Source organism: Carettochelys insculpta, chromosome 19 (genome assembly GCF_033958435.1).
Source record: "Carettochelys insculpta isolate YL-2023 chromosome 19, ASM3395843v1, whole genome shotgun sequence".
Taxonomy (NCBI): domain Eukaryota; kingdom Metazoa; phylum Chordata; order Testudines; family Carettochelyidae; genus Carettochelys; species Carettochelys insculpta.
The window spans coordinates 20,407,673-20,423,434 of record NC_134155.1 but is presented as its reverse complement, the minus strand read 5'-3'; the positions used below and the strand labels follow the sequence as shown (position 1 = coordinate 20,423,434).

General features: G+C 41.5%; 1 protein-coding gene across 7 annotated transcripts in view; it reads left to right on the top strand.

The window, feature by feature from the left end:
* LOC142023218 (S-adenosyl-L-methionine-dependent tRNA 4-demethylwyosine synthase TYW1-like) overlaps positions 1 to 11,339 on the top strand; it is a 189,490-nt gene extending 178,151 nt beyond the window's left edge. For all 7 annotated transcript variants that reach the window (XM_075013957.1, XM_075013959.1, XM_075013958.1 and 4 more), the window contains one exon: positions 7,877 to 11,339. In XM_075013957.1, coding sequence (XP_074870058.1) covers positions 7,877 to 8,098 — 222 coding nt within the window. In that variant the 3' untranslated portion in view covers positions 8,099 to 11,339. The remainder of the gene's footprint in view (positions 1 to 7,876) is intronic.
* Positions 11,340 to 15,762: the final 4,423 nt, after the last annotated feature.

Below are 15,762 nucleotides of genomic sequence, written 5' to 3'. Positions count from 1 at the left end.
AACTTTGTGGGAAGTGAAGATACTCAAAATAGAATTTGTAAAACCCAAAGTTATAAAATCAGATTTATCTGGTAGTGTAGGTATAGCTTGAGATGCTCATGCCATGGCCACAGCAGCACCATAAGAGTTGGGTCTCTTGCATTATATCTAGTGTTAATGTTCACAAGAAAATGAGGAGCAGTTAGTGTTTGATCCATTCACTTTCTTATTGCCAGTGTAAATTTCTGGTGAGGTGTTTCCTTCTTCCTTGTTTCTTGAAGTTCCTTCCAAATTTCAAGGACATCAGCAGTTCAGCAGCAATGTGTCTGAAGTTTGTGTAAGGCTATGGATAATAGGCTTCAGTATACTGAGCATATCCTTGATATTCCTCTTTAATCCAGTGTTAGATGCTTTTGAGGAGTATCCATTTAATCCATCTATTTAATCATGGTTTTTTTCCACAAAGTTTTATGAAAATAGGCCATTTCTTAATAAATTGTTCCAAATTACCATCAGCAGGAAAATTGCTTAGTGGGAGAAAATGATGTGTGTATATCTGGAGAACATTGTAGATCAACTGGTAAACAATTCATTTTGCAATGCATCATTCTTCAAGACTCTATGCATGCCTTATAGTATAAGTGCAATTTAAAAAGTAAATTCTCAAGCTGTTTGCTATGTTGGATGTTGCTAGAAAAAGAAGTTTAGCTGAGCTAATCATTATGACTAGGCCCTGCATCATCTTGCTGTGCTTACATTTGAGACTCTTTCCTTCGCTACTGAAGGAACAGAACTTTGACATTGTGTAGATTGAAGCACAAGGCCTTTATTAGGTGCGGCTGGCAGCGTCACTTCGCTTGTTGGGCTCAGTGAAACTGACAACCACCTGATTACAGAGTGGCAGTGGGCGGAGTGTGTTCCCAAAACCCCTGGACAGATGCTAGCAGAAAGGCATAATGAGCTCAATAAGCCAATCATCTGAAAGATTACATAAGTGCTCTACCCATGGCTCAGGTTGACGTGAATACAGAGGTGTTATCTCTTAAGATTTCTCTGGTAGAATACAGGATAAATTCCAATTCATGGTCTTCAGGAATGTCAGGTGGCACCTTCCAATAGGTGTTTTCCATACATACATTCCTATGGCCTTGAGACATAAAGGAACCATAAGCAATACATAGATTGGCACAATTATGAAAGCTACCCCCCCACACACCTTTCTGGGCTCAGATTAACATCTGTGAAGGGTAGGCACTACCACTCATGCTGATGTTAGACCTTTACTGAACTAGGCTGAGGAGGATGTTAGCGCTCTCTTTCTCAACTGAGAAGCAAACTTCCAGACCCCTCTTAAATGAGCTACAGGGCTGTAATTCAAGATAAGCTCCAATTACTGCTTTCACACCCAAGGTTTATACTGTATCAGCTTTTGTTTAGTGCTGGATTATACAAACAAAGGCTTATTTTACTGTGTGCCATGCCTTGTTCACTTAGGCTGAAAGTTTGGGGCTTGCTTTGGATAAGCTTATGTTAAAGGTTCTGAACAAAGACTGTGATCAGAATCTGGCATAGTACAATATCAGGTTCTTGGCCCTTCAGTTACCCAGGAATGAATTTCTTCAAAATATTCCCAGGTATGGCCTCCTTTATGCCCAGAAGGCACAACAGATTTTCGGTGGCAAAAGTGTGGGGGGAATATAGGAAGCTGTGTGTGTGTTAAATAATGTCTTCCTTTTTCTTTCCAGTCCACCCCACTGTTCTTTTCTTTGTTGCCTCTGTCCTTGTATTGTCTCTCTTATCTTCAAGACTATATCTTAACTAACTTTTCTGCCCTGCTCGGCCCAGGGCCACAACCATATGAGCACAAAACAAAAACAATCCTATCCAGCCTGTGTCTTCCTTTGCACGTTAGTGTAGTCTGCAGAGAAACAGAACTTCAAATCACAGAACTTTCAAAATGCAGGGGCAGGTAATTAGGTTGGACAGATCAGAACCATTAATTTTTTTTGATACTGTAAATGTCGGTGTGTCACATGTGTTTTGAGATTTAACTAACTTAATTTTAAATGAGCAATTTAGTATTAATATTTGTTACAAAACCAATTTAAATAAAAATTCCATTTTAATTTTTTGAAATAATTAATTTTTATCCGGCCTGTTTTGGGATATAAATGGAATGCAACCTGGTTATTACTGTTGAGTCAGTAGTGGAAAGAAATCCATGTCACATAACCTTTTTAGTTCAACTTTCCTGACCGTTTGCAAAGAGAAGACCCTAATGAATGAAGTGGGCAGGGCAGGTAATTATGGTCCTTCTCATGAGAGGGTAAGTGCTTCCAGCTCAGGAGTCACTCCAGAAGTGTAAAACTTGGATAGCAACTGCATTGGGCTTCGCTGCACCACTCTGGTTGAGTTTATTTTGCCTAGAATACATTCTCTTTGTCAGGAATAAATATATAAAGAACTGCCAATGTTAGTGGATGAAGAGCTGCCTTATTCTTCAGTTTAATGCACATTCCTCTGAAGACAATAATAGTTTCATCCTTATTAGAAGAAGCTAATTGATTTTTGGCTGACTCCCATTTTTCAACTGTAGCATTTCATGTCAGTCTTTTTCTCTTTTGTATTATATCTTTACATATAAATCTGTTGAGACTTTTGTTTCTCTGCAATTACACTTGTCTGAGGAAAAGTAGTATATTGAACTACAATACTACATTATCTGAAACATAAATTCTTTGTGTTAGTTTACTAAAAATTGCTTATGCAGGTACTGTCAGGAGAAGACATATGCAGTCCAGCAATTTACTGTTTACCACATTTTAATCTTGTTTCCTTCCTTCAAGAATGTTCAATTTTGCATAATAAGAAGCTCTTTTATCATCAGTGTTAAGAAATTCAAGTGGAAATGATATTTCAATAGATAATGCCATTTGAAATTCTGTTAGATACATTTCCAGAGGGGCAAATAAAAACAAAATAGTGATGGCCTGAAATGACATCTCCCCACCTCTTTCAGTACCTTCTCTCAGGCGTGAATTAGAAATTCATCACTGGAAAGCCTTGCTTCAGTGGGTTTTGGATTGGCCCCCTGCCCCATATATCTGACTGGGAAAGGATTAAGTGAGTTTTTACACATATTGATGCAGGATCGAGTGTAGTGGCTCCCTAGAGCAAGTACTGGAAGGTGCTGAGACACTAAGGTAATGAAGCTGGTGTAAGTATGCCTGTATCAGGTAGAAGAAAAAGATCTACACTGTGGGCTAAGCATCCCAGAGAGAAGAATCAGTAGAGAGAGCAGTCAAGTGTGAGGTGAATGTCTGAGCTGAACTTTACATAACCTTACTCTTTATAAAGCCAACCCCCAGAAAGGGGGGTGAGTTTTCACTCTTCAATGAAAGATGGTCTTACATAGCCTGTGCTATCTTTTTATTTAACCTGGGCTAACTAAAAAAGTAGCCTTTTTGTTGCTATATTTATTATCTTAAAGGGCTAAATAGGTAGTGAAAAATACAGTGAGAATCCCAGCTGAATCAGCCTTTGAAATAACACTTGGTTTTAGCATGATCTGCTGTTAGTGTGGATACTGTCATGCTATAAAAAGTCTTAAATCTTTTGCTTGCTGGAGAATGTTCATAAAATGGAACTCCAGTCAGTAAATCTGTGTGGACAGCTGAAGAAGTCATTGTACCCCTTCCAACAGTTTATCTCATTTTTATTGCCTTGGAGGAAATAATCGATTTTTCATACCCACATTGTGTTGCTGTTGTAGCACAACATAAGAAAAACCCTCCATTTCATAATCTGCTTTTGTAGCAAAATACCATAGAATCTTAGCTTGATTATTCTTGCAGGAGATGGATGATGTTTATGATAGGATTAAGGGCCCCATTTTGCCAGGTGCTATACATACACATGAGAAAATGTAGCTGAAAAGTTTACCATCTCATTTAGACTCTCTAAGAGTTGGGGGTTCATCAGAAGATGTGTAACTTGAACCGAGTGCATCTCTGACTAGACTTTTTGGAGTTTTTGGCTCAAGTAGAGCATGAATTAGGACTTCTGGTACTGGTCCTGAAGGAGAAGAAGCCTTATAAGAAACTTTAGTTTGGGGTGCATGGGATGCTATTTTGGAATTTCTTTTGTGCAATGAAACTAGGCCCTGGGAAAGTGCCTGTCTTTCACTTGGTGTTGGGTGGGATCTCCCACAAATCACTCCGACCTTGACTGGTAAGGTTGTGTCCTTTCTCTGTGCCTCAGATTGCCAAATTAAAAATATGACTCCTGATACTTTCCTCATTTTTAATTACTTTGTGCAATTTTCATGCATGGACCTGTAGCATTTGGTGTTCTACACTGGTCTCCCTGCTACAGTTCAGATCTTAGTTGTTTCTTGCCCACTCCCTTGCTTGCACTATGATGTTTTTGCCATGACACCAGTTTAGTTGGGCTTCAGAAGGGCTCATTTTTTGGCCTTCACTTGTTTTCTTAAGCAGTAGCATGTGTATTCAAGAAATGCTCAAATACACCTTTTGGAGCGTGCATATCAGATGAAGCAGATTGACACATTGTGTGATTGCATTCAATCATGAATACCTTTTGATTTTCTTAAAGGGATTTTGTGGTTTAACATTTTCGGGAATAGGACAGCTCACATTGCATAAAAATAGCCTGTTGGAAACTAGTGCTGGACATAGCATTTTTATTTCTCTAGTTTTTTACAAAATTAGTGTCATCTTACTAGTGCATTGGAGAAATGAAATAAAACACTACTGTGGTCTGAGAAAAGTCAGTAGTTATTTTTAAAAAAGCTTCTAATTTTTTTCCAAAACTCATTTCCCTGACTAAGTCAGACAACAGTGGAATTCTGTATACAGTGAACTCTCTCATATCTGGCATTCTATTATCCAGAGCTCTTAAATAACCATCATTTTAACCGTAAGTAAATTTTAGTTACGTTTTCCATAAGTACAGTATAGTGAAAGTAAATACAGCAAATACAATATAAGTTTACAGGGCACAATACTTCTGTTGTTGGTAAATAAAATATTCTGCATATATTTTTGGTTGTTTGTTAATAGCTAATCTTGTTTTTCTTTAGTGTTATGCGTTGTATACCTCTCTGTTATCCAGAATATTTGGTAACCTCCCAATCCCGGGGCTGCCAGATATGAAAGAGTTTACTGTATGAAGCAACTGCTATGCATAGTGAAGAAGACTAATTGAACGCTGTCTTTTTCATGACCTTGGTTTCTTTTTAACCCATGTCTTCATTTTCTGCTGAGTGCTGGGGAAACTGAATTACTATTGAGTAGCTTTTCAGGGGGTTCCTTGGGGTAGTTCTGTTGATGCTTGAGATAATATACAAAATTACCACACTGTTAACAGTTTAAGAATCTGGTTAGCTAGAGAAGTAGTCGGCTTTCTGGCCCCTTTCTGCGCTTTTTAATCTATATCTTTGTTTCTTCTTGACTTGATTTGTGGTCATAGCAGATTTTCTTATTCTGAGAGTGGTACAAAGTTCATCAGCTGCTAAATGGAGTTAAATAATTTATTGGAAGGCTTTTCTTCCCTCTCTCAAAGTGAGAGCATCTCATCCAGTTGCAAGAATGTACGAATGTAGGCTTTTTGAACTGTCCGTATGCTGAATTGGTTTCAGGTTTCAACCATTGTATTTGATCTTGATCACTGTCCATTAGTTTGCCCTTTATCTTCATGTATTTAAATGGCTTTGAGCCCCATTGCATGTCGTGTAGAGTTCCTTGTATAGTCATGAAACTAATTCATTGTGTGTTACAGTTCACTTTCACTGTATCATATATTCAAGGGTGCAATGACAACACACTTTTTTGTTTCACCTCTCTAAATATTGTGTGTGCTTTGTATGCCAACATATGTTGGAGTCCTGATACATTTTGTGTTGTGTCTGTCATTCTATGGGTTCAAAGCTTTTTTAACCATTAAATAAGCCTCTGTCATTGCATGATAGCAAGTTGACAGATTTGGGAGTTAGCCATAGATAAATTAAGTGACTTGCCCAAAGTCACAAGTGTCAAAGTGAGTTACAAACAGAATAGAGGAGCCTCAATTACCTTCCTCTAAGCAAGCACCATTGCATGTAGAAGCTTCAACCAATAGAAGAGCCCCGTTCTGCCGGGAGCATAGGACATGAGAAGAGAGTTGCAGTGCTGCTGAGCTTTTAGTCTAAGTAGACAAGAGAAACAAAGGATATGATGGAGCAACAAAGTTGAAGTGAATTGGCTTGTTGGTGTCACAGACAGCAATGGATGTAAAGCGCTGGTCACTTCTCACCGTGTGCAGTACCTTATTCACTAGATCACAGTGCCTTGTAGGCAAAAATGTTGTGTCCTTAAATAGCAAGATATTTTATAAGGTGCACCCAGAACAATAGTTACGTTGCCTAGTTTGAACACAGCCTTCAGATCATCACATCTTTAGAGTGAGCACTGAATAAAAAGTATTTGACAATGAAATCATTGCCAGCAATTGTGACTGTGCATTTTGCCATTCTTGGCTAAGAGAACTCTGCTGAGGAATCTTCATACAAGCTGTCTTCATAGCTAATTAGATGGACAACGATATATTAATGTTAGCAAAGTTTTATTTCAAATGTTGCTGATGTTGGCATTTTTGTCTGTCAGAAAGCTTTTAGCTCTTGGGCACCAAGTCAGATGCCATTTAAATGCATAACATTCAGTTTTTAAAACCCCCAGAGCCAGAACATTCTCAGTCTTTCTTGGGTGGAGTGTGTAATAGGCACTTCCTTAGCTCAGATAAAGCCTCATTGAGGATTCATCAAGGCTGTTGCTAGATTAGCAGAGGTGGCTTATTAAACAATTGCAGTATGGACTTGTCAAAATAAGCAGTTCTTAAAGTTTTCATTGCATAAGAGGAGAATTTGTGGTATTAAGCTCTTCCTTCCCCTGTCCCACAGGAACTGTCTTATTCTTGAAGAATAATTCAAACCTGTTTCCTACAAAGGCACCAGTTTATTATTTACTCTATTCCGTTTCACTCTGTGGATGTGAACATCATCTAGCTGGTATTATTGCATGCTTGTGAAACGTACTGGTGAGAGTGCGTTACAAGTCCTCAGCCATGCTGATCTGTAGAAGATACGAGTTGTTACAGGCCCCAGCTACAGGGCTTCAGCTATTTAGCTGATGCTGGCACAGCTCTTACTTTTAGCTCTGGAGAGCTTCCCCTTTCAGTCAGTCAAGTTGATGGCTTTTATGCAGGTTGATCACCATGATGGGACAATATCCTTCAAACAGGAATACCTCATCAACATTGTGTAACGCACAAGGCTGTGATAATTTTTCCAGTGCTTGAAACTTTCTTCAGATATGAATGCTTGGGTGAACACTGAGATGGCTGTGAAGTAGACTTTTGAGTGCAGCCAAAGAGGCTAGGAGGAACTGTTTCTTCCCAGGAGGCAGCACTAAGTGTTAACAGCATATGATTTCGATTTGACATGCAGGTAACGCACCCAAGAAATAAAACATTCATTAAGTCTATCTGCCAGTAGATAACACTGTTTTTGACTAGCACCTTAAGAAGAGTGACTGTCCCACATTTGTGTGCATTTTGTCAGGCTTCAAGATGTAAACTGGAAAAGCGGATGTCCGTTGATGGTGAACAATACAGTGCCTATATGGCTTTTCATGATCAGTCATTCTCATGTGTTCATGCTTTTGGACGGCTTCTTTTCATTGGGGCAAAAGCTGTGTCTAGAAACTGAGAGCTGCAGTTTGAGGACCCAATTTAAAATATGGCTATAAATTCATCAGCTTAGCTAAGTTTATACTCAGGGATTTTTCTTTGTATGCTTTATTGCTGCCAGATATGACGGTCTTTTTTTTTTCCCCCTTTTTAGTTCAATATTGATGGGGAATGGTACACGTGGATCGACTATGACCGTTTTCAGGAGCTGGTCCAGGAATATGAGAAAAGCGGAGGCTCAAAGACATTCACTGCAGCAGATTACATTGCCAAAACACCATCCTGGGCAGTGTTTGGCTCCAGAGAGAGGGGCTTTGATCCTTTGGACACTAGATTTCAACGAAAGAACAAAACAAAGGACATCTCGGGTTGTTGATATCACTAACATGATTTACAGTGTGACTGACTGATAGAGCTGTTGTTTCATTTATCTTAATTATCTAGCCTAATTTGGATACAGAATATTTGCACATAGTTCTGACTCTTGACAGTAACAATAAGGCAAAACCCCTTTTTAACCTCTTCCCTTCTGTCTTTGTGAATTAAAATAGTTAATACTTTTTATCTAATGCGAATGATCCATCTAACCACTCTGCTATAATTGCCCTGTGATGTAATTTTTATACTAAGTGCGCAGACCTTACAATTAGAGAGTAACTATGGCCCACACAATTGAGGGCTACAGTGTTTTTGTCATTTTTTTGCTGGACTTTTTGGAGTGGAGAAAGCCAATTTCTGTTTGTTTCCTGTTTCAGCATTTAAATGCTCTATTTCAGTAACGTTGATAGGGATAGTTAAATTTTTCTGTGTAACTATCCCCTTCCTTCTGTGAGCATGAAACCTTGGAACTTGGTTTTTAAAAGCCTGATCTATACCTGGATCATCATGATGTTGGCAGCACCTAAGATGTATAAGCATGTTTGTCAAACACTCATTGCTCTAAACAGAAGTGAAAAAAAACCCAAACAAATATGAAGCCTGATCCAGCAAGGTATCCAGTAAAGTCACAAAACCCCTCTAATTATACGGGTAGAGGGAAACCTTTAAAGCACGCGCAAGTGTCTTCCAGCTTCATGGTGTCTTATATTTAATATTTTTCTAAATAGTTGGGCCTCCAAACAAAATATGTTCAGTTTTGAATGAACTCTTTTGGGACAGATGCTCACTGGATCTGTGCACAATGTTAGAGTTTTGAGTAAGGGAGGTTATCAATATTTGATCTTTTGAATAAGTTGGCCATGAATTTTAATTTGAGTCCCAGACCAGTAGGAAAACCTTAAATGCATCAAGCTTTGATAGCTAAAGAATTGTTTTCTTCATGTACACCAGGTGATTGTTCAATCAACAAGACAGTAAAATTCCTTTAATCCAGCTTCTGATGGTCCAGAAATCCTGATGGTCCTCCATCAGGCAAAAATAGTCCTATTTACCGAGATAAGCCACCAATTTTGATGGTCTGGCACAAAGTAGTCCCCCAAGATATGCAAGGGTTGTATTCCATTTAACCCTCAGGTACCTCGACATTCATGTAAGTTAGGGGGCTTGGGTAGTCGGTTGGGACCGTGGGAGGGGAAGCGGGGATAAGCCTGGAGTGGGTTAGGGCTGCAGGGAGGCTGGGGGTGGAGTTGAGCCAGGGCATGTGGTGTTTGGAGTGGGGCGTGTGGGGTTGAAGAAGTGGGAGGAGCATCGGGGTACTGAAGCAATAGGGTGACCATATCTCCTTGTCCCAAATACGAGACTGGGAGATATGGGGGGAAGGGGCGACTCCTCATGGCTTCTCCAGGCCCCAGGGAGCTGGTGCTCTCCCCTTCTGCAGCCCTGGGGAAGCAGCAGTAGTGGGTGCTCCTGGCCCCGAGCCTCAGGAAAGAGTCAGCCACGGGCACACTGGGCCCTGAGCCCTGGGAAAGCAGTAGCCATGAGCGCTCCGACCCCAAGCCTCAGGAAAGTGGAAGCCGCAGGCGCTCCCCACCTGGAGCCCTGGGAAAGTGGCAGTTGCGAGTGCACCCCACCCGGAGCCCTGGGAAAGTGGCAGCTGCGGGTACTCTGGCCCCGAGCCCCAGGAAAGTGGTGGCAGTGGGCACTCCTGGCCTTGGGAAAGCAACAGCCGTGGGTGCTCCCACCCCCATCCTCCGCCCCGAGGGCCTAAATACAGGACAAGTCATCCCTTTTAAAAAAAAAAAAAAAAAAAAAGTAGATACGCCTTTTTGGCGTCCCAAATATGGGACTGTCCTGCCCAATATGGAACAGTTGGTCATGTTACGAGGCAGGAGGAGCTCAGGGTGGTGAAGAAGCTGGGGATGTGGGGGATTGGTGACATCCAATAGTCCGGAAATTTGGTAATCCAGCACCTGTCCTTTCCCAGACCTGCTGAATTAAAGGAAATTTACTGTATTGTGAAACTATTAGGAATAATGTACAAAGAGAATCTCTGACAATGGATCAGCACTTGCCTTTTTCCAGAGGTGATGGTGGCTAATTTTCTTGTATAAGCGCAATGCTGTTTGATCAGAATTGTCAGTTGTGAATGTAGAACAGTCCAGATTCTAGGCAGTACATTTATTTGGGCAAATTACACTATGGTGTAATACTCTGCTCTGTTTATACATTTTCACAATTTCTGGTTTTGTAATAACTTGTGATTGTGATGTAGAACATGGTATTGGGGCCTGGTTGTGAACTTCCTTTCACCTGCATAAACCTACAGTACAGTACAGTACGTACAGTAACAACAGTGAATTTGGCCAAATTGTAAGTGTAAAATTGGCATATATAAAATCTGAATCTTGGACTTTTGTTCCAAGAAAGCTATTGTCTTTTACCATGGAAAAGTAAAGGTCAAACTGAGGTGTGTGTTATAAATATATCTCAGAGAGACTGGGCCACAGATGGCCTGTTGTAATATTCCTGGGTAGTAAACTAAATGCAAATAGGAATATAGATTTAAATAAAAGGTTTTTTTGTTTACTACTAAGGAAATAATTGCATCTGTATCCCAGCAGTCTTCACTATTTTGTTCATGAAATATGTTCAAGTGCTGTATGCGATATCAGTATGTCTGCACTTGTTTTAGTTACTAAGCTGTAATGTGAAAATATCCAGATTCTCACCTGGCGTAAATGGGAATATCTTTTTTGAAATAATAATGCTAGGTTGACTTAGACCAGCTGAGAATCATGGTATATTTATAAACTCCATCTAGATGGATCTTAGACTCCTGTTGCATATGAATTTTTCACTTGCAGCAGGTTTTAAGGAGGGAGTATAATTTGACTGTGCAGGTTAAACAATGCAATCACGGGCCTTTTATGGTGATGTGTTAACAACAGTTATGCCTGCTGCCATGTTTTAAAGATATTTGCATCTTTTAGATGTGTTCTCTCAGGGTTCTCAAAGAATGTCATATGTATTACATCTGAAACCTATCCACCTAACTTGTCTCTTTTATGAAAGTCATTGCTATTTTAAAATGTTTTTGTTCCAGTAGCTATTTTCAAAATGTAATTAATTCAAAATTAGTAATATCCCTGCCTTATAGTTGGTATCATTGGAGTGTAATGTTTTTAAAGTGCAGTTCTTAAACTTTAAAAAAGACTGGCAATAAAGTCCTCTTCAGTGCAGTCTTTTATGTGATTGTGTAGTGTTCACCATTTTTTCTACATGTAGACACTAACAAAACATTTTTTTAAAGAATTTGTAATGGGAAATGCTTGAGCTTTCGGGTTGCTTGTACTGAAAAATGAATGTTTTTATGTCTGTATGAGAGAGAGAAAGAGGTCTGAGTTAGTGTGCAAGATGTCCTATAAGTAATTTCTCCAGCTTTTTTTCTAAATGTTCAAGATTGTTCTCATACTCTAGCGGTTAAAGGTCATAAACACAAGCAGCCATGGTTCTCTAGAGAGTGATAACGAGCAGCCAGAACATTTTCCACATTGTAATATTGCACATAGTAAAAGAGAGGTTTTGTGCGTTCTTGCAAAGTGAAAAGTAAGAATTCTTCTGTTATTCCCATACTGCCAACCACAAAGACAGCTTGCTGGCCTTTAGACTCTCTCTGCTCTATTAATTGGAGACAAGTTTTCATATGTTTTGATACTAATATTCTAGGAACGTATTATTTTTATGTGTGTCAAGAAGAAACATGGTGGTTCAGTGAATTGCAAAGGAAAGATAATTAAATTTCATTGATCTTTTAAAGGTATTGAAAACTCATAGTGTAATGCAGCTGGCCTATTTGGTTACAGTAATAGTAAAGAAGCCATCATCAAATGTGGATTATTTTTTCTTTTCACCATCCGCATCCCAAAGTACTTTCTAAACCCTAATATGAAAAGCAACTTTGTGGTTCCATTCTTTCCTTTTTTTTTTTGCCAATTAAAAAATATAGGAAGCAATACTTGTCGCTCACTGATCTGGGTTTGGAATACCTTACCGGCTTTGTAATTATTCTTAGTTCTCTCTTCTGTGTTACAGCAAGATATCACATCTTTTTTTTAAAAATCACTGTTTTTATGATTACCCACTTGCTAGAATGTTGTTGAAAGGAAACAACTATTATCTCAGACTTTCAGTACTGGGGATTTCGATATTGTCTGTAAACTGAGATGCCAAGCTCTCTGTTGTTTGAAACTATCTCGTAAGAAAATTCACTTTTACTAGTAAAAGTTCAGTTTTGCTGTTGCTGTCTCTTTCAAGGAAAAAAAGAGTGTCTTTGTTGTGAATAGATCATTTGAAAATATGGTTTACAGATCACAAGAATTCAGTGCAGGTGGTGTTCTCATTTTGCAAAACAAGAACCAAAGCCAAAATTGATTTGGCTAAATCCTGTTGTTTTTTCAAACTCTGGAGTGATGTTTTTCTCATTGGCTGAAATGGATGTTACATGCTCATAGTACAATCTTCATCCTGTCGGATAAGGCATGAAGCTGGTTACGTGGTACTAGAGTAGAGTGGAAGTCCAGAAATATTTCATAGGATCAAAATGCATAAATTGTGTTTCAGAATAGTGAGTCATCTTGTTATGTTATAGTAGGGAGGTAGAGAAGAAATGATCTCGCTTATAAGCACTCCCCTAAATTTAAAATGTGGGGTAACAAGTTCCAGTAGCAGTCTTCTCTGGGAGTTGATCTATGATCACACAGTGAATTTATGCTGGAACAGCTGCAGTTTAAATATAATTGACATGCTACTGATACCTGGCATAGGAGGAATTACCCTCTAATAGAGAGATCTCTATACTGAGACCTTGGCCAATACCGTTATGTTTTATGGAAGCCTGAATGTCTCGTTAGAAATTGCTTTAGAGTTGGGGCGGTGAGGTGGGGTACGGAAAGCATGTTTCTTTGAAATTAGGGATATTTTGGATGATAATTGCCAGAAATCTAATGCCCTCCTTAGGTTGTGTTAGATAAGTACTAGCACTCATGCCTCAATACTGCAGCTGGCTGCTCATGTGTGTTCACGGCAAAGACCTGGGGTTTAGGTGTGCACCATAACGTACATGTACCATGTCCCACTTAAGGTTTTCTGTGATATAACTGATCTGGAGTCCCCCAGCCAGATACTCTGCTTGTGAACCTCATTGATGTTCTGTGGGAGTACACAGCTGTCAGTCAGCTCAGCACCTGGTCCCCAGCCTCTTAATCTATTCTAGCTGCGCTATTCAGTCTATACATGACAATGTAGTTGTTCAGTCTCAGTTTCCCCCTTGTTTTTAATCCTTGAAAGCTGAGAGTTAGATGTTACTGGCAGGTACACCTCTCACTTCCAGCCTGCTCCTGAATCCCCCCACCCACTGCTGCACTTTACCTCCTGTCCAAGCCGCAGCCCCGGCCCTCCCCTGTGCCCTCCCTCCCAGCCAGAAGTCACACACAGACCCGCAGCCCACTGGGGCTGGGAAGAGAAACAAGCCTGCAGCAGGCTCGGTGCTGTGGACTGCAGAGGGGCTCTAACCCCATCCCCACTCCGCACAGGGCTCCAGTGCGGTTGGTGGGGGGGCGTCTCTGGCTCTGCAGGACGTCTGGGGTGGGGGCCTCGGCCCCACAGAGTAAAAGGCCCTGACACTGTGACACAGCGAGGGCTGGGGTGGCTCTGCCCTTGCACCATGCAGGGCTGTGGCCCCAGATCTGCAGCAGGGGCTGCCCCATTAGGGCTCCAGCCCCAGCTTCACCCCAGTCCTGTGGTGGGACTCCAGGAGGGGGGCTCTGGCCCGGCAGGAGTCCAGGTGAGTCCCTGCACTATGCAGAGCTCCAGCCCTGGCCCCATGATGTGGCTGGGCTTGGGGGAGGGGCTCTGCCCCCACACTGTGCAGGGCTCCAACTGCCGTAGGGCTCTGGCTCCACGTCAGCCCTGCAGCAGGGACTGGGGGTGGAGGGGGCTCTGGGGATGGCCACAGCCCTGCACTGCGACGGCCCCAGATCCCCTGTTCCAGCCACCAATTTCCCACCCCCCAGCTCCATCCCCAGCCCAACCAGGCACCTGAGCAAGGCTGGGGCTGGCAGTGCAGGGCACCCAGGGGTGCAGCAGGCAGGGAGCTACGTTTTTAAAATGGCAGAAGCCAGAAAAAGAGCCCTGCGAGTCTCCAGCCAGCACAGGAAGTCAGGATGCCTTTTTGGCTTCCTAAATATGGGCCTGTCCTGCCAAATATGGGACAGATGGTCACCGTAGAGATGGGATACGTGCTGCTGTTGACTACTAGTAATTAGAAGTTAGCACTCTGTAACATCTACATACTGGGATATCCTTTTCCCTGGAAAATCCTAGTGGACCACTAATGTGTCGGAAAATGTTCCCATGTGTTCTATCTGTCTCACCAACCTTCTCTATTACAGCTGCATTTGAGCACTTCCCCTCTTTAATGTATTTCTCCTCATGACACCCTTGGGAGGAAAGCAAGCCCTGTTATCCCCATTCACACATGGTGAATTAAGGCACAGAGGCTACGTGAGGTGCCCAGGGCAGAGGTGGGAATAAAAGTACAGCTGCTTTGGGGTAGTGAGGGGTGGGGGAGGAATTGTTCTTAAGTACAAGTCTCTTGTGTTCCTTTGGAAAGCTGCTTGAGTAAGAGTGCGCACACACGTCACATCTCGACTGTACTTGCATACCCAGAAGTGAAAGCAGCTGCATTTTGACTCAAGTAACTTTTTGGGTACTTTTTCCAACTCTGGACCAAAGCAGGAATGGAAGCGATGTTGTTCGGCCTTTCTTCCCTTAGTATCCCAGTTGTGCCAGCTCTTCTGTTGTCATTAACTCCCATGAGATGCACCATTGCTGTGGAGGGTGCTTGCTAACATCGGGAAAGTGTTAGCACTGAGCCTGCTCGAGGCTAAATTTGACCACAGACTCCCAGTGCAGCAGCTGTGTTGCAATGCCGGCTCACCAGTGAGCACAAATGATGTAATTTTTCAAACCATCCAGACCTTGTCAGAAGAAAAATAGTTTAATCTTCAAAACAATAGCTGGGGTGGGCTTTAACCTGGGGTAACCTAAATGCCCAAGAGTTGAACAGGAAAACAGAAGAGTGGTTAGTACTGAGTGCAGCTGAGGGCTCAATCCCAGTCTGAAATGCACAGACATAGTTTTCATAGAATCACAGGGCTGGGAGGGACCTCAGGAGGTCATCTAGTCCAGCCCTCTGCTTCAAGCAGGATCAACCCCAGCTAAGTCATCCCAGTCAGGACCTTGTCAAGATGGGATTTAAAAACCTCTAGGGATGGAGAATCCACCACTTCTCCAGGCACCGCATTCCAGTGCTTCACCACCCTCCTGGTGAAATAGTTTTTCCTAATATCCAACCTACTCCTCTCCTCCTGTAACTTAAGACCATTCCTCCTTGTTCTGCTATCTGACACCACTGAGAAGAGTTTGTGCCCCATCCTCTTTAGAGCTCCCCTTCAGGAGGTTGAAGGCTGCTATTAAGTCACCCCTCAGTTTTCTCTTCTGTAAAGTAAACAAGCCCAAATCCCTCAGTCTTAGTTTTTACTGAAGTCAGTGACATTACATTCATGTATGCAAAGGCAGAACTCAATATGCAGTGTCTCATCT